The sequence below is a fragment of the Neovison vison genome, chromosome 11 (genome assembly GCF_020171115.1).
Source record: "Neovison vison isolate M4711 chromosome 11, ASM_NN_V1, whole genome shotgun sequence".
In the NCBI taxonomy this organism is placed as follows: Eukaryota; Metazoa; Chordata; class Mammalia; order Carnivora; family Mustelidae; genus Neogale; species Neogale vison.
In genome coordinates this window covers 163,242,652-163,266,158 of record NC_058101.1, presented here as the reverse complement: position 1 = coordinate 163,266,158, position 23,507 = coordinate 163,242,652, and the positions used below count along the sequence as shown (strand labels likewise).

The following is a 23,507-nucleotide window of genomic DNA, read 5'->3' as shown; positions in this document are numbered from 1 at the left end:
CTAGGTTTTGGCAGCAGGAGATGCCAGCTTTCAGCCAGGCCCCTGCAGCTACTCTGTTAAGTGGCCCCATGAATTTATTTTATGGGGAGATCATTTCTACTATCTGAGTCTGCCATGGTCCAGATAAGATTCAGGACCCAGTTAAGTTATGTAATGAGCTGATCTGCAGGAGAACAAAGAAAGGGGCAGAACGTTAGGGAAGGGACTAGACAGTGGAGATGGTGCGGACTGGCTTCCTTTGGAGCCCAGGGAGGCTTGCTGAGAAGGGTCAGAGGGTTCAAGAGAAGCTGAACTGAGGATTATACACTAATGCCATAGCCATTGAGCCTGAGGCCAGGGGCATGTGCTGGCAATGCTGGGCTCTCGCCGGCAAGGTGAGGTGAGGGGGAGCTGGGAATGTGGGCTTTACTGCAGCGGGCAAAAGCTTTGGAGCAAGGCACTGTCTCTAATTCCATTTCTTTGCACTGAGCCTCAGGCTTCTTATTTCTTGTTGTTGTAGATGAAATGTTCCTAAAAGGTGGATGGAGTGGGGGTGGTTGGAGTAGGAGTGGTCTTTTCGGGTGTGGTGAACTTCTAGTCTAGATTTTATGAGATCCCCAGCCTCCCAACGTCTTTCTTCATGGAGCTCTAACATCGCTTGTCAAAGCATATGTTCTGCTTTGGGGGTTGAAGACCTCCATGTTTGTTTCTCTGACAGTCTCTCACTGAGTGACTGTGCGTCCTGTAAAACTTTACTTCTCGGTCTACTATTTCTGTTCTAGAAACTTACGGGACAAGTGATCTTAGTTCATTAGAATAGTAAGATATTTTGTTATTCAATAGAATAATGAGGACTGAGGTATGGGTTTGATCAAAAGCGAGACAGTTGATTTTGCTCTGGTTCCTGAGCACAGGTAGAAGCTCTCCCCTACAGCAAGCTATGTTGCAAATGGTTGCCTTTGGTCACACAGCCAAGAGAGTGAGGAGGGGGCAAAGATTGGGTATGAATTTATTTTTCCACTTGGGAAAACAGCTCAAACTATTTGTCATCCCGATGGCTTCATCACTGTATGGAAAGGAACCACAGATTTGTAAGCTGGTAGGAAGTGTTTTTTACTCATTAAAAACACTGGAAATGGGGTATCTGGGTGACTCAGTTGGCCAAGCATCTGCCGTTGGCTAAGGTCATGATCCCAGGGTCCTGGGACGGAGCCCTGAATTGGGCTCCCTGCTCAGCGGGGACCCTGCTCGTCTTCTCCCTCAGCCCCCCTCCCCTGCATTCTCTCTCTCTCACATACATAAAGTCTTTAATAAACTTAAAAAAAAACCACGAACAAATTTTGAGTTACTATTTTGTAGGAGTGAAGGGGAATATTAGTCCTGGACCATGATGAATACAGAGCCTGGCACTTAGTAGGAGCTGGGTAGTGATGTTGCAGGATATATGACTTGCCTTGACCTTGAGTTGTGTGATTCAGCAGTTTTCTTGGAACAGACATGTATCTCTTAAATATAAAATCATTGGATGTATATACGAACAGCTGTCAGTTAAATATGACAAGGGCATTTGCTACTTTGAAGAGGACATTTATATAAATATATATGGTGAGACCATGTTGTTAATATTTTGGATGCCTTAAGGTCAAAATAAGTTAGTTTTACAGCAGTAAGTGACTGATTTATTGGACGACTGCTTTTTGATTTTGATTCTTTAAAATGCTATTTTTGTTTTATTATGAAAATAACACATTGTAGAAACAAAATATATAAATAAGCAAATAAAACCCCCACACTGTAAGAGACAAAGCCAAAATAGCAAGCAACTCTAAACAAAAACAATTACTGTCAACATTTTATTATTTAACCTTCTAGCTGTATATATATACATATATATGTATACATATGTATATGCACATACATATACTCATACCAAAATGAGATTACATTTTGGATACATGAGATTACAAATGGATTATATTTTGCTAAGCTTTTTATCATTTATATATTTTGAACCTTTTTCTATGTCTATAAATATGCTTTTTATCCTTTTCAATGACTAAATATTATTTCATTACAGTTCTCTTACTCAGTCTATTATTGCATATAGAGATTATTTTTATTTGGTGACAGAAAAGTTTTTGTGGTTATTATCTCCCCAGTAAAGTATTACATATGTATATTTTCTCGTGATACATTTTCTTTTACTACATTTCTATCTGTGGAGTTTCTAGTTTAAAGGTATAAACTTTTTTAAGACACTACAGTTATTGAAAAAAATACATCCCAAAAGGTAATGTATTTTGCATTCCCGTCAGTAGTATTTGAGAGTCTTGTTTTCTTCAAACACTAATCAGCATTGGAACTTATTATTAAAAAAATCTTTTCCAGGTATATGGGTGCTAAGTTACAGATCTTGAACTTTTTCATCTTTAAAGGCTAACTGTCTTTGTTCTTTTGGAATTTGCTTTCATTTTTTTTGCCACTTTTCCTATCAGAGTGTTTATGATTATAGATGCTAAAAGAAATTTGTGTGTCTCATATGTGTCTTGCTATTGTCCAAGAACAAAATCTTTTGGAAAGAGAATGATCATTTTTTAATTAATTTAATTATGCCACAGTCTCATTCCAGTAAATTCAACAAGAGTACCTATTGTATGCCAGATACTGAGCTAGACAGTAGGCGTACAATTTTGAAAAAAAGATATGGACCTGGTTCTCAAATAACATATAGCTAAGGAGGGAGGAAAAACAAGTCCATAGGCAATTTAAATTCTCCAATAAGGAAGTAAGCATAAGAAGCTTTGGAAGGAACAGAAAGAGTAGCTAACTCTGTCTTGGAAGTCATACATAAGTTTTCTTGGAGTAAAGGATGATTTCACTGAATTCCAGAGGATGAATAGCAGTTAGCTTGGCATGGAAATGTGTGTGTGTGTGTGTGTGTGTGTGTGTGTGTTGTGTGTGTAAGATGGAATAGTACTAATTAACATTAACATTGTATTGTTAATACAATGGTATTAACAAAGATCGAGGTGAACTCATGAAACTGCGCGTACTACATAAATGACTGGAACTCACAACGAGAAAAATACTGTGGGTTTGAGCTGATTGACAAGAGATAGTCTGAAAAGCAAGAAGTGGCCCAATTAAGTACCATTTTATGTTACAGTCAGTGGGAGCAGTGTGCATCTTTTTCTGATGTTTCAGAGTTGTCATGGATGGTTTCTAAGCAGTGGAGTGACAGACCCAGATTGATTCCCTGCAAAGAGTCTGCTGTCCCCAAAGGAGGAAATACATTTGGGAGCTAAGGCAGGGCATTCCTGAAAGCTGAGAGAGAATTTAGGAGGCTTTTGAGGATGAAGCCCAAGTCAAGATAGTAGCAATGTGAATGTGGATAAGTGGACAGATTAGAAAGACAATTAGAGGGAAATCTATTTGCTAAGACAGGAAGGACAAGAGTCCAAGACAGTATTCAGGTGGATGGAGATGCCATTCAGTGAGTTTGGGAAAACAGGTAAGGAGCAAGTCTCTCACAATGAAGGAAGTTTGGAGAATTCGGTTTTGGATATGTTATGTTTTGAGTGCCTATTGTATGTCAGAGAGGAAATATCCGGTTGGATATGTGTTGGATACGTGGATCATTTTCAAGGGAAATACTGTTTTGGAGTTATTAACATATAAACAGGAACTGAAATATATGAGTAGATATAGTACCAAAGGAGCGTATGTAGGATGAAAAGAGAAGAAGGGCCCGCACAGAAGTCTGAACAACTCCATCATCTCAGAAATGGGAAGAGGAAGTAGAGGCTGAGAAGTGTTGTCATGGAGGGCCTTTTATGGAGGACAGAATGTTTATCAGTTCCAGAAGGAGCAGGTGAATCACGTAAGATAAGGGTTTTGGATTTAGCAACAGGAGATATTTTGACCTAGTTTAGAGTCATTTCAGGGGAGGTATGATGCCAGATTCTAAAGAATTAAAGAGCGAATAGGTGAGGAAATGGAAATGAATGGTGTGGTTATGACAGACAGAGAGAGAGTGAGGAGAAGGAGGAGGAGGAGAGAGAGAGAGGCAGGTGAAAGAAAAGACGGCACTGAGTGGAAGGACGCATAAAGGGACAACGGTACCTGACGGGGGATCTTGCCTAAGAGGGAAACGGGGTTGGGATCTAGACCTCAGGTGGATTCATTATTCTGAGACAGGAAGAGAGATTCTGTACCTTTCGTGTCAGGAAATATATGAAAGGATAGATGTGGATGGCTATGGTGGCAGGAAATCGAGGGACTTCTTCTGTGGTGGTTTCTGTTTCGTCTGTTCAGTGGAAGGCAAGATTCTCTGCTAGGCATTACTAGAGAGGTGGCTGGGGGGCACTGGAGAAGGTTTTAATCATTGCTATGGAGCGTGGAAAAGGGAGCTGAACAAGGAATGGATAAGAAGATTCCCAGACAGGGGTGCCTGGGTGGCTCAGTGGGTTAAAGCCTCTGCCTTCGGCTCAGGTCATGATCCCAGGGTCCTGGGATCGAGTCCCGCATCGGGCTGTCTGCTCCACAGAGAGCCTGCTTCCTCCTCTCTCTCTCTCTGCCTGCCTCTCTGCCTGCTTGTGATCTCTGCCTGTCAAATAAATAAATAAAATCTTTAAAAAAAAAAAAGAAGATTCCCAGACAGCCCTGAGGGCCCTGATAAGCTGGAAGCTGATCAGTTTTAAGTGACATCAAATCTGTGCATGGCTTTATGATCTTCTCTAGCTGAGGGTTGGGATTTTTCCAGTTGAGTGTGACAGAGATCGGTGGGGCAGGCTATTGGAGGGCAATGCTATAGTGTGGTTGAAGTGATTAACCATGTGTAGAAGGCTGAGCAGGGAGAGGATGGGGATAGGACAAGGGTTAAGGGATCCGGAGAATGTAGAAAGGGCAAAAGCCCGAGGTCAGAGCAAGGTTAAAGAATTGATACGGTGCAAATGAATGAAGGGAATGATGTTGCAGTCAGAAGGGAGAGAATCTGGATTTAAGATTTCTGAATTATACCATTGTCAGGAAAGGGTAGTATTCAATAATTAATTAATTTTGGTGTGATAAGAGCAATCCGAGTAAACCACAGTGATACTGGGGTGAACCTCCTGATTCCAGAGTTTGGATATGAGGTGGAGCTGAGGAAGCACGAAGAATTTGAGCACTGGATGAAGCATTCTCAAGATTATTGAATTTGTCCAGACTGATGATGTGCCTTGAGAGTGAAAAGGACGATCAGGAGCCCGTTACCAATATCATCCATAAATCAGAGGCCGTTCCTCTCAATATCATTCCAGGGTATACTTGGCCCGGGTAACAGTGACAAAGAGAGGAGGAAAGTGGGTTAGCCAGATGGCCTATCTCAGTCCTTTGGGACTGTTATAACAGAATCCCATGGACTGGGTGACTTACGAACACCAGAAATTTATTTCTCATAGTTCTAGAGGCTGGAGGTCCAAGATCGAGGCGATGGCAGATGTGATGTCTGGTAAGAGGTCACTTCCTGTGCGTGGATGACTGTCTTCCCACTGTGTGCTTACATGGTGGAAGGGCTGAGAAAACTCTTTCAGGTCTCTTTTTATCAGGATACTGATCCCATTCAGGATCATAGGGCTCTATCCTACTTATCTCTCAAAGGCTCTGCTTCCTAATACCATCACCTTAGGGGTTAGGATTTCAGCTATGAATTTTCAGGGAGATACAAACATTCAGCAGTCTGTCAGCGGTTTTATGGAACAGTGGCAAAATCAGCGTGGAACCACATTGGGACAAAGTGGCCTTTGGGTCCTACTCATCCGTCTTGAGATTTGGAAGAATAACTATTTGGGAAGATGACAAGGGACAATGGTTTTTGAGGAACCAGGTTTCAGATGAGAAAATGAAGGTGATATTAAAAGAAAAGGTGAAGATATTTACCCTGGAAGGGGCAGATTTTGGAAGGAGGACAGTAGTAGGAGGTTGATTCAGGGAGAAGGGGAATAAAGCATTAAAAAACATGCAGATATTCAATGGGAAGTTATATGTATTTTTTAAAAGTTGATTTGATCATTTTTTAAAACTGAAATTCATCTGTATCATATACTATTAAGCAATTTGAAAGAAAAAGAAAACACGTGGACAGGAGGGGCTAAACATTGGGGAGGTTAGACCTTGAGTGGTGACTTTGGATGACCAGGTATAAGGCATGAAGGGATTAACAAGGTGCAGGCTTTTCAAATAGTCCTAGAATTCTCCTAATGGATAGGGGATGGTGAAGAGACGAACTCAGGCCTGTGTGGAGGGAGTGAGCCATGGCCTGGAGTGATTGTGTTTCTAGGAAATCCCAAGACAAATGAACAGATTGTCCCTGGAACTGGTTCCAAGACTTTGACCAAATGTTGGAAACCCTGATGGTCTCTGTGGGACATATACTGTATCTGGTTTAACTAAAGCAGAGCACACTTCAGTGTGGCTTATCTGCGGTGGAGTTGAGAATAGCATTCTGTCCTCCAATGGAAGCCACAAACCCCTTATTACAGAGTGGGGAGCAGAGATGCATTTCATTGGTAAGCAGGGGTCTGCATTAGTGAGTTCTCAGCTTAGTCCGCTGCAAGCTGCCTCTAGGTACGACATCAAGTTATTTGAAAAGTGGAGTGATGCTCACTGCTCTTCAGACTTCATGGTAGAGTGGTGGGGTGGCTTTCGCCAATGTCTCACTCTGACACTCCAGTTCTTCTTGGGGTAAGATATCACAGGGACATGGGGAATTCATTTCCTCGCAGAGTTTGAGTATAGGGCAGAAGAATTAGTGAACTGAGGGGTATGATGAGAATATGATGAGAATAGCTGTATGATAAAATAACTGAAGATATAAGAAAACATGGTGTAGTTTGCCTTGCCAATGGTCATATTCCTCCTGTGTTCTAGTTCTTTAGTATGATGCCTTGCACAAAGTTAGCAAATACCTAAACACGTTTGTTGACGCATCTTTTGGTGCCCAGGTTACTGGGAGAAAGTAACAGTAAGTGTAAACTTTTATCAGGGTTAGTGCTGGAAAGAAAGAAGGGTTACACAGTGTTGTTATAAGCTGGCAGACTTAAAGATACACAAATGGCACCTGGAATTAATTTCTCTACTCACCATGGCAACGTGCCCTGCATACCCTAGCATTTCCTACTATTGCTGCTAAGGCTCAGCATTCTACTGGAGGAAAAGTCATAGATTAGTTGGTGGGTAATGGGATCCTTTCCTTCCTTCCTCCCTTTCCCTTCCTCCCTTCCTTCCTTCCTTCCTTCCTTCCTTCCTTCCTTCCTTCCTTCCTTCCTTCCTTCTTCTCACAGGTGCTTAGCTCATGCCTGCTTTGTGTTAAGCACCAGAACACAAGGATAACTTTTGCAAGCACTCTGCAGTGCAGTTGGCTACAAGCTTGGCCATGCTGGGGAAGACTTCCCAGGTGACACGGGCTTTGGCCGATGTAAAGGAATTCGGGGAGAAGAATATTTGTTAGAGGGAATGATACATGTGAAGTAATATGTGAAGGTGACGAGGCAGAAAAGGTAATGGTGTCTCTGGGGGAAGAATGAGAAGTTAGCACTAGGAGACTCTAGGGTGCATGTTGAAAAGAGGGGCCAGATTTTGAGGGGCTTCCCTTTGAAGTCAAGATGCTCAGTTGTCCTCTAGGCAATGGGGAGCTGCGAAAGCAAGGATGGGAAATGATCCCGCTTGCACTTCGGTGACTTCCCTTTAGCAGCTGTGTGGAGGTTCCTCGGAGTGAGGAACGACTCGGGTATACTGGGACAGCTGGGAAACTTGCCACTCAAGGCATCCTTCTGGGAATATCAGTGTCACCTGGGAGCATGTGAGAAATGCAGGCTCTAGGGCATCACTTAGCGGGACTGAATCATCTTAATGAGATTCCCAGGTGACTTGTATGCACTGTAAGTCAGAGAAACACTGTTTCAAGACCGACACTTATGACTCTCTCGGTGCTCATGCAAGTGCCCTGGGAGGACAACCGGCTCTGTTCTTTCTCTTATTCCACAGATTTCCAGACAGTTCCATGATCTTTTCAACTCCATTTTGGAAAGGCTGATTGGAATTCAAGAGAAATTTTTTTTGGAATTCAAGAAAAATTTTAAGTGTACTTCAATGATTGGAGAAACTCTATTGCTTTAAGCCATGGCTTTACAAAGCATTTTAGTCATGGACTCTTTTCTTTCTTTCTTTTTATTTTTTTCATTTTTTTTTCCTTTTAAAGATTTTATTTTTTAAAGTAATCCCTACATCCATCATGGGACTTGAACTCACAATCCCGAGAACAAGAGTCGTCTGCTCTGCTGACCGAGGCAGCTGGGCACGGCATGGGCTCTACATGTGTGAATGGGTTCAGGGGGGCCCACATAAGAGAATATCCTATCTATACTATTCTGTTTCTTAGGCTTGGTGATGGGATACAGATGTTCGTGTATTATAATCTGCCATTTTGGGTTAAGATCTTGATTAAGCAGTAATGTTTAGTGATCTACAAAAGAAAAAGAGTAAGAAACCCAAGTGGTACCTCAAGACTCATGTCAGGGGTGGGCGTAGAGTCTAAATGATGGTGAGAGTATGCATGTAAACAGTTATAGTCCATTTGTTGTGTGAGCAATAAATAGTGTTTGTGGGGGAGCTTGCTACGTGCTAGACACTTTAAGTACTTTATATATAACTCATTTAATGCTCATGGATGACTCTAGGAGGTAAGGCCTGCTACTTATCTCTGTTTCACAGGGAGATTTTCATAGCTGAAAAAACCCAGGTGTGAAGCTGTCAGACACTAGGGCATAGAGGGAGTCGGGGAACTTGGGTTTGCACTCAGGGAATCTCAGGTCTCAGTTTTTTTTTTTTTTTTTTTTAAGATTTTGTTTATTTATTTGACAGACAGAGATCACAAGTAGGCAGAGAGGCAGGCAGAGAGAGAGGGGGAAGCAGGCTCTTCACTGAGCAGAGAGCCCGATGCGGGGCTCGATCCCAGGACCCTGAAACCATGACCTGAGCCGAAGGCAGAGGCTTTAACCCACTGAGCCTCCTAGGTGACCCTTGGGTCTCAGTTCTTAAACACCAGTGGGTAGTAATCAGTGTCTCTGTATACATGGACGTTGACAGAAGACTGAGGATGAAAGCCCAGAATGAATTCAATGTTTTCTTTATCCTGGGCCTGGTCAGAGAAAAGCAAATGCAATACAGTTTTGGCCTCAGAGTGACAACTTCTAAATATTCGTTAGCTGTCCTGGGCCCCTCTGAACTTGGGAAAATGCAGTCTGGAGGCGGAAATAATGATATTGAGAAAGAGGTACCCATGTGAATTTACAATGTAGAGAAAATCCACTAATTAAAATAGAACCCCAAACTATATAAGAACTCTTCTTGAGAAAACTACACCCCGAAGCCCTTCCCCGCGTCTCTGTGATTGCACTTGTCACCATCCTTCGAGACTCTGATAAACGTCACTCTGCTGTGAATTCTCTCCTCATTTTTTTGAGAAGGGACGTCTCTTCCTTTTGATCTCATCCCCTCATCCTGTCTCCTGGGTGACAATAGGGGCCACTTAGCGAGCAATCCAGTATGCTGGACACGTAAGCACTGATTTCATCTTCTTGGGAGTAGCCCTATGGATAGTTATCACTATCCTCTTGAACAGAGGAAGAAACGGCTGCCTCGAGAGGTGAAGTCATCTGACATCACGCGGTTAATAAGTGGCTGGGCCAGATCTCAAATGCCAGAAGTCCGACCCCGAAGCCAGGTCCTCATCACCACAGAGCTCTCTGCCTCCCTTGTCACACTGATTGCCTTTTTTCCCCTCTCCTGAACTCCTTCTAAATCATGCATTAATTTAAAGTACCAAGGAGACCCTGCGTCTGGGTGCTTTTACAGTGCTGGGAGCACATCGGTGACTGAACATGGGTGCTTCTGGTCTGAGCCCAGGGTGGGGGGCAAGGTCTGCTAGAAAGTGAGAACAGGGGAGGTAAAGGCCTGCGAGGGAGAGAGGGCGCAGGCCTTAGCAGAACTCCTGCTTCTAGAGCATGGGGTTCACTGCTTGGAAGGAAAGGGGAGTCCTGAGGCAGGACAGCCAAATGGTGTCCCGACTGTACAGCTTCTTTGAACTTTGTAAGGAGTTTGGGTTGTGATTTTATTGTGAGGCTAACGGGAGCCACAAAATGGTCTTGAAAGGAAATCTGGAAAGTGTTGACTTAAACTACCTTTGTTTGCATATCGGCATTTAATCTATGACATTCAAGAAATTGATCCGCCGCTAACTTCATGTTCAGAAAGTCTCATTCAAGAAGTTTTCAAAGAATAACAATGAAAGACATTGGGGAGAAAAAAAAAAAAAACCCAATAAAATGTAACACTTTATTTTTATTATTATTATTTTTTTATCTTAGAAGGAATTCACCAAAGGCTTCATATTATGCTATGGCATCTTTAATTATAAAAATAAGCAAATAAAATAACTTGCATCTGTCATTACCATGATATGTTTCATAACCTTTATATGCACATGGAGCTTAAAAATGTAATTTAACAATAAATAATGACATATACCAGATATGCTCACTGTTTATTCCAGTACTCAGCCAAAAACCTAAATATCATTTAAATTATAAATACATAATGCAAATATAATGGCACAAAAATGTCTAAAGTGCAACCAAATCACAATAGAAGAATCATGCAAACTGGTCTAGGTCAGCCCCCGAATCACTCTGTGCAGCAAACACAAGACGAAGCTTTGGAAGTTTAGGGGGGAGTTGGAGGGAGTGAGATGGGATGGGGAAAAGAGAAGCAAAAAACTAGCAACATCGTGAGAACTGCTTCTTTCCATATGTGTAGATATATGTATTATAGATACATTTAGAAGTATCATTGTGGGGAAAAAAGGGGGGTACCACGGTTTGAAGAGGTCATAGCAAAAAAAGAGATTCTACTGGATTGAAGTAAGAGAGAATTTTGCTAGGAATACTCGTGAACTATTTGTCGCATTGGGGTCCTGGCTTCGTGGGTTTGCGAAATGGACACGACACACAAACTTGAATAGCTTTTCTGGTTCGAGAAGTCAGCCTTGCCTGGGGGTGGGGGGCTAGGAAGGGGGGGGAGGATCAACTTAGCGTATGATCTACCTGATTTCCAAGAGGCTAAGGCAGTGTCCATATGTTTGGGGACCTGGGGATGGGACAGTTCTGAGTATAAAAATGCTCGTAACAATCTGATGTCAGCACGCTTAGAGGCTGTGTGGGGACAAAGGCAGCAGTGTGTGTGCTGCCGCTGGGTCTGCTGTGATTGCTGTTGGTCCTTGAGCAGCACATTACTGCTTTTAAAGGCTTTATGGTAAAGTTGTATTGCTTTTCATTTTTTCTGGAGATGTGCCCTCCCTCCTCCCACCAGGATCCCTATCACTCGGTTTGGTCAAATCTTGAGTTTAACCTAGTGAGAGTCAAGCACCAATAGTTTCTACCTAAGCGAGTTTGGAGTGGCCCTTATAGTCCTACCCCTCCCCCCTCCTCCTCCCTCGACATTGACCTTTGGTGGGCAGTGACACTCTTAAGGGACTGTTGGGTTCAAGGACAGTGACCCTGAGAAACTACTGTTGTTCATAGATAGGTTAATCATTTGGCTTTGGTGGTTGCCATCTTGTAAACATCACGGCAGAAATAATCAAACCACCAGCTCTGTTTCCCTCTTTCTTTCTTTTTTTTTTCTTTTTTTTCTTTTTTCGTTTTTTTTCCCCCATTTTTTTTGCTTTTTTTGTTTTTGTTTTTTTTTTGTTGGTTTTTTTTTTTTTTTTTGTTTTTTATATTATTTTATTTTTTTTTGCGATCCTACAGAGACGGCCCAGCTGCCAGGACTACTTTGGCAGACAGTGTGCTACAGGACGAAAATGTAAGAGGAGTCTATTAAGGCTGGACAGCCCAGGGTTCTTTATACCACCTCAGCCCCAGGTCCCCGGAACTGAAGACCCAAAGGCTGACTGACTTGTTCCTGACTGATTTAAGGGAAAGTCTCCCACACCATCATCGGTTCACCGATGAAAGATGGCGGGCGAGTCAGGAACTGCCACTTCCCAAGGTAGAGTAAGGCCTTATCGAACTGTAAGTGGTCCGAGCCCAAAGGGATGCTCTTTTGGGTTCCTGTAACTCCCGGTTGGACGTGACAGAGCCGTTTCAGGAGAGATCAAAGTCAAGAGTAGCCTCTGGGTTGAGGTGGGCTGGGAGATTAACATTTTACCTGGGGTCCTTCAGACAAACCTGTTGGTTTTTCCTATCTCATACAGGCCCATCTTAAGTTTTGATGTTGAATAAAACTACTTCTACCCCCTTAGTTATAAAAAAGGCCACAAGGAGCATTTATGTGGATATCTGGAAGTGAGATAGTTATTCCATTCCCAGGAAAAGAAAAATAAAGCTAAGTTACAAAACTAAATCTATATGCAATAAAGTTATTATATACTGCTTTGTTTAAGCAGAGTCCTCTGGAATTTATGTACAGTACATTAGTTTTCAGCTATTTATATTCCACAGTTAGACCTTAAGATTCTCTGGTTTTTAAGACAATTGTTAAAGATACTTTTAAAGCTCTGAGCAGTTACAGTACATAAAGATGTTAGCTTTTTGTTTTTCATTAGATGCAAGAAGATGCAGGCTCACACCCCGGTTGAAGAGCCAGGCTTGAGCCATTTGGTAAATGTGTTGGAAAGGAAATTACACACTGGAGGGTCAAGACCGTAAGACACTAGCTCATGAGAGATCAAGAATTCAAACACGACATTCATATTCGTCCGTGGCCAGCACAGATTCATCACACGAATTCCGTTGAACACCTTTATGGGCATTTAAGACATGCATTTAAATTAAGTCGCTTCTCATCAGCTAACTCTACTTGGGCAACCATCCTAAAAGGGCTCCACAGCTTCCAATGATAATGACTGGGCCTTACGTGAATGCTTTGTGTTTGAGAGGAGTTTGAGGGGGGCCTGGGGAAGGAACGTGATCAAAGAGGGTACTTTCTCCTGCCGAGAGGCAGAAAGAGCACACATGTTCTGTCTGTGGGAATGCTGCCATCGCAGAATGTTGGGATATTGATTACAGAAGCCTCGTTTCATGCAATTTTCTGGAAGGGGAATAGAAAATAGGAACTACTTAAAAAAAAAAAAATCAAACCAGGCACAGTACACTCAAAGTCGGTGTGTGAACACCTTTCAAATGAAGCTAGTCTGGCAAGGCTGTGAATGCCTCTCCCTGCTTATGCACTCTCATGGGAGGTGCGTTTGATGTGGGAGGGAGAGGCCGCCTCACCTCGGAGGTTCCGGAGGAGGACTTTCAGCTTCTGCGGCTCGCTGGTGCGCCTCCTGTTGAAGTCAGCTCGCGGGTGTGTTTGGGCACAGTGATCCGTCTGTAGGATGTGAAAGAGGCTGGCCATGTTGGGCCCAATTTTCTCCATCAGGCTGTCTCTGATGGTGCTGACTGTGTCTTCGTCACATTCCAGGAGGCTTCGGACAAGCCTGTTATAGTATCTGCATTGGGGAAGGAGAGCACATGCCACAGTTAATCAGGGAGGGCAAGGCAGGCCAGGCCTTTCATCCGGGCCGCAGCCAACACCCATCCCAAACGGCCCAACCCTGCAAATCTGGACCGGTCATCAGCTGAAGATGGCCCTCGCCTCTGACTTCTGTGCAGGGACTTCTTAGTTTCAGTGCATATGCGTTTAATGCTCAGGACACGTAGGTCACACTTGGAGAAGAACTGGCTGCCAGGGATGTCTAACAGTTCTAGAAACAGCCCAGTCACAGAGCTGGAGGGGATTGCAGAGATCATTCAGTGGCTACATTGCATCATCTCATTTTATCGAGAAGAGAGGAAGGTGGAAGAGCTGTAGTGATTTGTCCAAGGTCATACGAAGGGTTAGTGGTAGAAGCAGGACTTAGTTAAATACAGCAGGAGGTGAGCCCAGCCCTGGCGAGACTGTTAGATGAGCAGTCACTCGCGTGCATTTGCAGGTATTTTGATGGATCTTTGCAATCTGCCTTTTGCTCGGTGGTGTGTGTGCAGGTGTAGGGGCACACGACGGTTTTGGATCAAACTTCTATTTTTAAAGGAGGCCTCTGCCTTCAGTGTCTAGTGCACTTTTCTATTCAATTTAACTTCCCTGCCGTACACTCCGTTAGCCTTGATAATGGCCATTGACCCATTCTCAGTCTTTCTTCCAAGGAACACTGTAGTCAGAAGGCCAGATGCCAGGCAATGAGAACCCTGAAATGGAAGGACTGGGAAGTTTCTGCTTCAGTAATTCCAAAGCCTTCCCCCACTGCTCTAGCTTTTGCTTCCCTCTTCCTCTTTTGAGCATTTTACGGACAACTGGTTAGCATTCCCTGCTCGACTGTTAACTTACTGAAGGCGGGATTTGTGTCCTTATTCCTTGTAACCCACATGTGCCGACATCCTAGGGCTCTGTTGCCTGCTCATTGTCCATTTGATGATTTATTTTGTGGCCACGAAGGAAATGGGGAGTTTGAGAAATAATAATTCTCTTCACTAAGTCAGGATTCCAGGAAGAGAAGTTAGAGGTAGGTGTGCTCAAGTTTTACCCAAAAGCCTTGTGTTTGGTATTAGTCACCTTCATCCAAGGGGCAAGTGCTTTAGGCATACAGAATGCTGTGGCTAAGCATTATGGCTCGGGCACAGACTGTCCTGACAGCTTACGCATTACTTGTCCTGCTCATCGGGGAGACGGCTCAGGTAATTTTTCAATTTGAGTTGGGATGTGTTTGCTCCATTTTGAGGTGGCACTTGTAAAAACCCATTAGCTCCGTGTTCACTAATAAGAGACTCTCCCGATGACAGTGACCTACGTATTTATGTGGAGAGACTCTCTCCCCAGAGGAGCCTGTGGGTCGCTGGGGCCACAAGCTCTTCCATGAAAAGAAGGCTGTTTATTTTTAACTCACCTCACAGAGCCCAGGATCAAACATCCTTCCAGAATAACTTAACCCCCCAGAGAGGTCCTTTCAAGGATGTACGGTAAACAGAGTGGAACACGGGTAATGAGGCAGAGCGGTCACCCTCCCGTGAGCGAGCAGAAGGAAGGTGGGGGCCGCAAGTGAAGAGCTGTTGTCTGGGTCTCGGACACAGTCCTGGCCCTACCCCTCCCACGAGGGAGGATTATATCCAGCTGTTGTTAAAATTGGGATTCTCTGGCACAGAAACACATTTTCCAACCCTTTGGAATTATAAAGCACATGAGTCAAAGCAGATCTCACTTGGATGGGCAAATGGGGAGAAAAATGGTTTTGGAAAAACTGAGAATAAACTACTTTGTACCAACAGCTTCAGATATCCACACACCCACATAGATCCCCAGGCACCTCTTTCCTCTTGGGCTCTGCAAGGACATGGGTCCCCTTGATCTCTGTGTCTATTTCACAGGGTGATTAGATCTTACAGAATAAGGTTTCTGATCTCTCACCCTCCTGACCCCCAACCAGGACTTTAGAACTTAGAAGTTAACCCTTCCACTTCTAGAAATAACTGTCCACAACAGATTACACCCTCCCTGCTCCCCGAGATGAACTGCAGAAGATGGTCTCTCCTTCGCTCAACATTGAAAGTTCTTGCCTGGACGAAGATGTCTAATACCAGTCACGAAACTAAGCCTTGCCTCTTTAAGGCCACATGTGTCCCTTGGGCCCCACTTTGTCCAAGTGCCTGCTCTCCCTGTCTGAAGGCTTCTATCTTCCCTACTGACTTCTCTGCTAGCCCAGAGAGAACACCTATTCTTGGGGTTTCCGGATGATGGCCTTGCCGGCCTGAGCACCCTAGTGACTCTCCCCAAATCTACCCTTAGCTTCTCTCGTGGAGCTTTGTGAACCCGGCAAGGGCAGGCTAAGAGTGCTTGTTGGAATAGAAGATGACCATAGCTCCATTAGCAGCCCCTCCAAGTCTAGGAAACCTGTCAGCCTGTCCAGCTGCCTTGATGTCCGCCTCATTGGCCAGAGTGAGCGACAGTTTAATCCTCCACCTCTCCATTAAGGGCTGGAATACACAGGAAGGGCGCCGACCTCCTGGATCGTGTAGATTAAAAATGAGACAGATCTTTCCTATCTAGAAATCACCAAGTGAGATTATTTAAGAGACTGTGTCTCCAGCAGAAGCTGACTTGGCAGTTGTCACATATTTAATTGAGTACCATCTTGTACCAACTGTTAATGTCGCTGTAGCTATTGGTAAGATGTGCCTTCTCTTTGAGAAGAGAACGTACACAGATGTAATCGTTGATCACCAAGGGGTACATTTACTCGGTTCTCCTTGGTATTATTTTTTGTTTTTTTTTTTCTATTTGTAGTCTGCTTGGATTGTGCATATTTCCTATAGGTTCTACTCGTTGCCATTTTTGAAGTAGGAATCAAATGGCTTGGCTCAAGGCCACCTGTGTTCTAGGCCCATCTCTGTCATTCAATAGCTGCGTGACCTTTAGTGGGTCACTTTCCTCTCTGGGCCTCTCTTCTTTAAATCAGCACAATGAGGCATTTAGTCTAGATAACCTCTGTGATCATCTCCAGCCATGGTATTCTCTGTTTCTAGGGATTTGATATCTATTTTCTCTCTTAATTTAACAAAGATGGGGCGGGTTGCTTCAGGACCATTTTCTGGAGGAAGACTTAGGACTAGTTAAGGAGGTTCTTTCCTTCACCTTTACAGGGGATGGCGGGATATGCGGCGGGGACTCGGTGGGCTAAGTGTTCTGACCACCCAGCCCGAAAGGACCTTTTAAAGCACGTTTCTTTTTCCCACTATGAAAATTCCCTCACAGACTTTTTTTTTTTCCTGGTAAAGAATACGATCAGATATTCTCCATAGCTACTGCTTCAGCCATGCCTACCCAAATACACACATACTGCCTAGGAACGTTCTGTGTGAGGGTTTATAAATAGTCCTTTGTTTCCCTTGATCAATATTATTCTTCTGTTTCCTGTTCCCTATCCATGCCCTAGAGAGCTGGAAGCTTCGTCAGTTTTCCCACTCTGGATCTGGATTGGTCTGATTTCTTCCCAGGCCTCACACTGCTCTGCTTGCCTGATCCATTTTTGCCTGCTCTCCCTCATGGTTGAGAGAGCGGTTTGCAAATTCAGCGGGGGGGACCTCCAGCTCTCCCTTCTCTTCTGAGTGCGCTTCTCTCATGGAAAACATCCCTGTTCTAGCTCCTGGTCCAGTCACAGGCTTTTGGATTCTCCCAGGCCCAAATCTCATGCTAGATAAGTCACAGGAAGGTGGAATGAACCTGTAACTACTTCCCTTCACAGTTCTGTGCCAACTGGCACAACTTAGTGTGTATCTGTGGTGGGGCAGAGGCTGGGAAAGCAGGATGTTTCAGAAGAGTGAGGAGCTTAAATAGAGCAAATCAAGCCCAGCAGGGAACCGGAAATCTCTACAGTTCTAAGCAGGAATAATATTAGCCAGGGGGAATGAAATACTTGAGTAAAGAGCTGCATGGAAGATTCTGGTCTTCAAGCGATGGCCACTTTCCCCTACTTTCCTAATAAGTGTGATTTCCCTGTGATGGAAAAGGAAGATAACAAGACTCCTTGTGACCATTTGCTCAAGGAGGTAAAAAGGAGACCCTCCTTAAAAGGGATAGTGGCCTGGATTCAAAACTCCTATTTTGACCTCTTCTTAGATACTTAGGATCACATAGGGCAGATCTATATCGTCCTTTCTGTAAGACCTCTCCCTTCATAATGGAAGATACGACCTCAGTTGAAACAGAGAGGTTCATAATGCCTTCAGATTGATTATATGCTGTATTTATAAGTCACAAATTGTCACGGGATCCTTAAAGTTCTAAACTCATCACAGTGGCATTGTCAACATTCCCCTGCTCCCCAGTTGTCACACAAATACATACTTGATCCTAGCCCCTGTCTACTAAAAATTCTCCCCCCCATCCCCATGGTGAAGGAGTCTCCAACAATTAGCCAGGGTTGGATTTTTTTGTTTGTTGGTTTGGTCCCCCCCTACCCAGTCTTCAGATGTAACTAGATTCTTCTTAGGAGAATTTTAAGACCAAGGTCAATATCAAGAGATAGGCCATTTGAGATAAATTCTGGATTTGATTTTCTTGTTCTGAAAAAATCAGGTAGGACCCATTGTCACTTCCAAGTACTGAACCAACAAACTTATAAATTGACATGAGGTTCTGAAGAGCACTTAATGTGTAGGTAAGTGTGGGTCAGAAATTTTACAAAGTTTTAATGTCAGGGGCCTTAGCATTTCCCTGAGGAAGAGCTACTTTTCCCGTCCTCCAGTTGCATATACGTGCCTGACTCAATCACTGGTCAGCCCTGGGAGGAGTAGGCTGTTGCCACTGTCAGAAGAAGGGTGGCAGCACCCAGCTAGGAAAGCAATCAGGGAAGTCTGTGTTAGCCCTTAGGTGGTCCAGGTAACATGCAGTAGGACTCATCTTTGTCAGTCTGTGCAGATTTGCGTGGAGTGTCAAAGGATCCTAACGCATCAGGACTGGGAGTCAAGTTTTAGGCTGCAAGGCATCATAGTAGGCTGAACTTATCCTGCCCTCACTGTCCTTGTCCTGCCTCCACGCCAGCCCTATGGACTCTCTCAACTTCATCACAGATGGGAACGCCTGGTTCTTGCTGGGAAACCTTGTAGGCCATGGAACGAGGATGTCAGCCTTCTCCCAGCTGGCAAAGACAGCGAGCCAGGGGCACAGAGAGGCCGGTGCTCAGATGTGACTAGTTCAGTGGCTTTGGGTCATGGGACAATACTGAGATGAGAATGTGACTGAGTAGTCATCTGAACACCATTGCAGGAAATCTTGGACTAGAGAAAGGAATAATATAGACCTGGGAGGGAACATGGGGGTCATCTCGTCCAGCCATTTCACTTTTCACAAAGGAAATCTGAATCCCAGTGAAGTGACATGGCTTACTCTGGGCCACCTGCTGAAATACCAGTTTGGGCTTGGGACCGACTCAGAACACAGGCAGATTTAAAAGTCTGCATTATGACATTTGATCAGGGTCTTAATAATGGTCAATTGTATGGTGCATAGCCATAATTTCAGTCAAATTTGAGGTCTCACAAGCTTGTTTCCATGAACTTCCCAAATCCTTTCCTGCTTATGGTGAGAAACTGACAAAAAAAATGTACCCAGGGAGGCTGCAGATGAAGCTTTCTATTAGCTGCATGGAAAGACTTTTCCTATAATAGTGAGGAAAAAAAAATCCAGGCTGCTTAAGCTGTCACAACCAATCGCAAACATATTTTTTCCTGCAAAAGCTGGGAAGGCTGCAAGCTAAAATAAGATCCTGACTGTGGCAATTAACCCCCTTCTATGTCTGGTTCTGCCAACGCCCCACCTCCCCCTCCCCCGGGCTCCCCCTGCCCCATTGCAAAAAAGTGGACTCATTCTGTACCTATTGGAGAAGTGGTTGGGGAGCTGGACGACCTCGGTGATGGCTTCAGGGTTCCGCTTGGCGACGCTGCACACGTTCAGCTTGCTGTAGCATTCCTCTTGCACCTCAGCAATCATCCTCTGGAAAGTGGAGCACCTCCGAATGGCAAGGAAGACCTTGGAGGTGACCCCATTGGCGATGCACTTTAAGCTCTCTTTGACAAATGCTTTTCCCTGCCAGGCAAGGGATAGAGGGAGAAGCTTTAGCTCGAGCTGGCCAGAGAAGACAGGGCATACCAATGTGGAACTTAAGGGGGTTTGCCTTGGCCGCGTCTTGTGGCCATAGGTATGTCCTCGCAGTGAGAAAACTACGCCGTGACCAGGATTAAAAAAAAATGTCCCCATTCTCTTTGCCTACCGGCAGAATTGGGCTCCACAGAAATAATGAGACAGGGGAGAAAAAGAGATGAGCCCTAATCCACCACCCTGCAGCTTAACAACAGCCATAAAATGGCTTTGTCTCCTTGGGATTGAGACTGTGATAACCCACAAGCTGGTATGCCAGGTCCTACAGTGAGGAGAACTTCTTTGTTCGAAGAACGTTTTTATTTCCTCTTGAAGAGGCAAAGATTTTTCTGCTCGTCACCTGTCCCTTATAAGACAGCCTCTCTCGGCGCGGTACATTCATGCGTTAGAGTGGGTGGGGAGTGTTGTGTACAGAACCGACTTTCTGGCCAAAAACGCGCGTGCGTGTGTGTGCGCACGCTGGAGTTGAGAATTTAGGCTGAGGAGGCTGAGAAGCCGAGCAAGTTGAACACGGTGTTAAAGACAAGCAGCCCGCGGGAGGCATGGGTCAAGGTCTTATTACCTGAGTGTCAAATTTAGCCGCGCTGTACAAGAAGGATTTACAGATGTCATACATCCCATCTGTGTCACAGGTGGAGTTTTCCAGGCAGGCAAAGGCCCCACAGCCGACCTGCAGAGCACTGTTGAGGCAGCGAACCACTTCAGCTGAAAGAGACAAATCCACCCAATCTGGGTCAAACGTGACGGTGACTCAGAGGGGTCGAGGTGGCAAGATTCAAGGACAAGGGGTCAGAAGAACGCCTCTTAGACATCTGCGATGGGGCCAGTGGAGGGCCCTATTCAGAGGGGGGTGGGAATGGGAAAAGTGGGGCGGGCAGATCCTTTGGCTTAGAAGACCAAAACCACGTGGAAGGAGAGGGAGGGCGTGAGTGTTCCCTCTTGGTCTCACCATTACATACAGTTTGGATAGCTGGAGAAGGAAGGTCAGAGTCTGCGGAATGCAGGTGCTTGAAGAGCTCTGCAGCATCAAAGGGCATCCCCTCAGAGCCTGAAAGCACTGGAAGGCAGGAGGCGATGGCTGGCGGTCAGGTTTACCAAGTGGAAGGGCCAGGGAGTCCATTTGGCTCCCGAAAAATGCACTCCAGAGTAATGGGAATGGAATTTTAGCCTAAGTGGCAGAGAAGAATTTGCCAGGAGTTCATCTGGAGACCCTTCCCATCGAGGGCTTTGAACTTACCTTCCTATCGGTAGAAAGGGATCTGGTCCATTCATGTTTGATCCCAACCCCCACCCAGGACAGTGCTTAGAGGTATGCATAATCTCTCTCATATTAAAAGCCATTTCTTTTTTAAAAGAGAAACACAGGTGTGGAATAACAAGGCCAAGGCACCCCTTGTGCAAGACTGGAAGAAAAACCGCAAAGAACTTGCATGAGGCTTTCTACATTCTGGATAAGATCTCCCATAAAAGTAATTTCTCTCCTACAGAAGGGGGGTGTTCTGGCAAGCAGCTCGGCAAGAAATGATCTGCAGCCTTCATACCATAGGATTCTCCTCTGAGATCAAAAGCATGGTTCGGTTAGGCTTCCCCTCCCCCTCCCACCACCCGCAGCCTCTGGGATGTTACAAGTCATTTCCCTAATTATATATTTCCACGGGTTCAAATTATAACTTTGCTTTAAGCAGTTTTAATATGCATTAGGGTTGCTATTGTTTTAGGCAAGCTGGAATTGTGAATCACTGCATTTCTATAGCAACTAAGTACAAAAGGAAGTGAAGCAAAGCCCTCCTCTAGGCAAGGACCTGTGCTCTTCGGAGGGGAGTGTTGTCTGCAGCATTTGGACACCTGCGAGCCCATCTTTGCTGACAGTTGGGGGAAAGGGGTCGGCAATGTTGGAGGAGGAAGCTGCACAAGGGAAGTCAAAAGGCAGAGGTGTTAGTGCCGGCTTCCTAAGGATTCTTGTCCTCTAGAGCCAAGATAATACACAATTAACTGCTCTGGGCGTCAGAACCAGAGTGAGACCTTCCCCTTGAAGAAACTGCTGCTGTGTTTCCCAAATACTCTCCCTCTGGCCCTGGGCTGCACGGGCAGCTGAACGAAGCACAAGAAAGCCGGGAGGAAGAGAAGGAGCAGTGTCAGGGGTGGGAGTGTAGGGTTTTCTCTGCATCTGCCCGGGATTTGTCAGACTTGAGGGCTTCGGTTCCATAAATCTGTCTGCAGAGGGAGCTTTCTGTGTGCTCTCTGAAGGGGCAAGGAAGTCCAGTTATGGGGTCTTAAGGGTGAAGGAAGGGGTGGGGGGCATCAGACAAATCATGTCTCACCTTAAGATCAGCTTCGGCTTCTGGAAAGTATAGAGAGCGCTTTGAAGCATGCCAACATTCAAGCCTTTCCCCGCCCCCTTTCCCCCCCTCCCCCAAGAGGGTACGTGCCAGATTTCAGGCAATCAGGCTAGGCTTATGCAATGAAATACCCTCAGCAGAGCGCCCAGCTTCTTCGTTAGTTGCATGCAATTTATTAAACAAAGGAGCTCCACTTCCTAAGGCTATTGGATTACACTGGCAGTTTATTGCCATCAGGCATGAAGCACATTTATTATCAAGATCAGCCGTCACAGACACAGTTGCAAAAGCGAGAGGCAAATGAGGACAGCTCTTTGGGGGAGAAACCGGTACTGGGTTTGCCGCTTACCTGAGTTCTGAGCTGCCACCCGGGATTTCCTGGGGCTCACAGAATCATTCTGCTCCACCTCATGGGTTGCAGAAGCACTGATCACCAGCACCAGAAGCACTGCTGAGTTTTGGAGCATTCTCTGAGAAGTTTCCGCTAAGTTGCTGGTTTTTTTTTTTTTTTCCTCTCCTTCCCCCCCCCTTTCCTCTTTCCCTCTCCCGGCTTGAGTGAAGATGTGGATCTGGATACACTGAGGGCCTAGGTGAGGATTTGATGAGGATTTTTTGTTGCTGCTGATGCTGTTCCTGCTGACGCTTTGCTGCTGCTGCTGCTGCTTCTGCTGCTGCTGCTGCTGCAGTGGCGGCTCCTTGCACCTCTGGCTTTTGCAAACTGGGGGCCCAAGAGCTGCACCCAGGGATTTTATAGCCGTTCTTATCGGTCCTTAGGATCAGGGACCAATCAGGTCCCTCAACTGGTCTGGCTAGCCAATCCGAGGGCACGCTCATTGGGCTGGAGCTGTTTGACTTCTTAGAAATATTTTCCAGCAAATTAAAAGTACCTGCTGCCAATGTTGTACATGTGTGTGTGTGACAATGTGTGCATAGATGTCTGAAAAGCTATTTTCGTGGAATTGAGGGATGACTATGTATTGACTGAACTAGGGGGAAATCATATGAAAATCTCAACAAGGTGCTTTTGGAAATCATCTTTTTTTTTTTTTTTTCCTTTTTTCTTTTTAATGAGCTACTGGTGGGGGTGGGGAAGGGAGGAGTGGGTATCATCAGCAGGATGGGGAATGTGGTCTCTTTGGATTCTAATTTAACCTCTTGATAGTAGTTTTGGTCTGATTTTACCAGCTCGTAGTCTCTGTTGTAAGCTACATGCACAGTGCTGTCCCCATCACTGGTACATACATGTGGGTCTGTGATGCTCTCTGGATGCATCTGGGTGTCCAGAGCTCTCACTCACATATACGAGTCCCCGAGGAGGGACAGATGTGAGTGGAAGGGCCCTGATGGACTGGGATAGGACGGCTCCGAGCTGTGGTCCCAATCGCTCTCTTGACTAGCTCTATGACCGTGGTCAAGTCCTTTTTCCTTGTTCTGCCTCTGTTTTCAAATCTGTGAAATCCG

General features: G+C 45.0%; 1 protein-coding gene across 1 annotated transcript; it reads right to left on the bottom strand.

The window, feature by feature from the left end:
- Positions 1-10,339: 10,339 nt before the first annotated feature.
- Positions 10,340-22,753, bottom strand: STC1 (stanniocalcin 1). Its single transcript, XM_044225136.1, has 4 exons — positions 22,396-22,753; positions 20,270-20,412; positions 19,424-19,635; positions 10,340-13,510 (listed from the first exon to the last, which is right to left on the bottom strand). Exons 1-4 carry the CDS (start codon positions 22,511-22,513, stop codon positions 13,240-13,242), a joined length of 744 nt encoding a protein of 247 aa, XP_044081071.1. The 5' UTR covers positions 22,514-22,753; the 3' UTR covers positions 10,340-13,239.
- Between the last annotated feature and the right edge of the window lie 754 nt (positions 22,754-23,507).

What these genes read in the sequence shown, in the direction of transcription:
- STC1 (XM_044225136.1), bottom strand. Translation starts at nt 22,513, where the DNA reads ATGCTCCAAAACTCAGCAGTGCTTCTGGTGCTGGTGATCAGTGCTTCT. An exon ending in GGTGGCAGCTCAGAACTCAG is followed by an intron (nt 20,413 to 22,395) that starts GTAAGCGGCAAA and finishes TGTCTCTTTCAG; the next exon opens with CTGAAGTGGTTCGCTGCCTC. An exon ending in CGGCTAAATTTGACACTCAG is followed by an intron (nt 19,636 to 20,269) that starts GTAATAAGACCT and finishes CTTGCCTGGCAG; the next exon opens with GGAAAAGCATTTGTCAAAGA.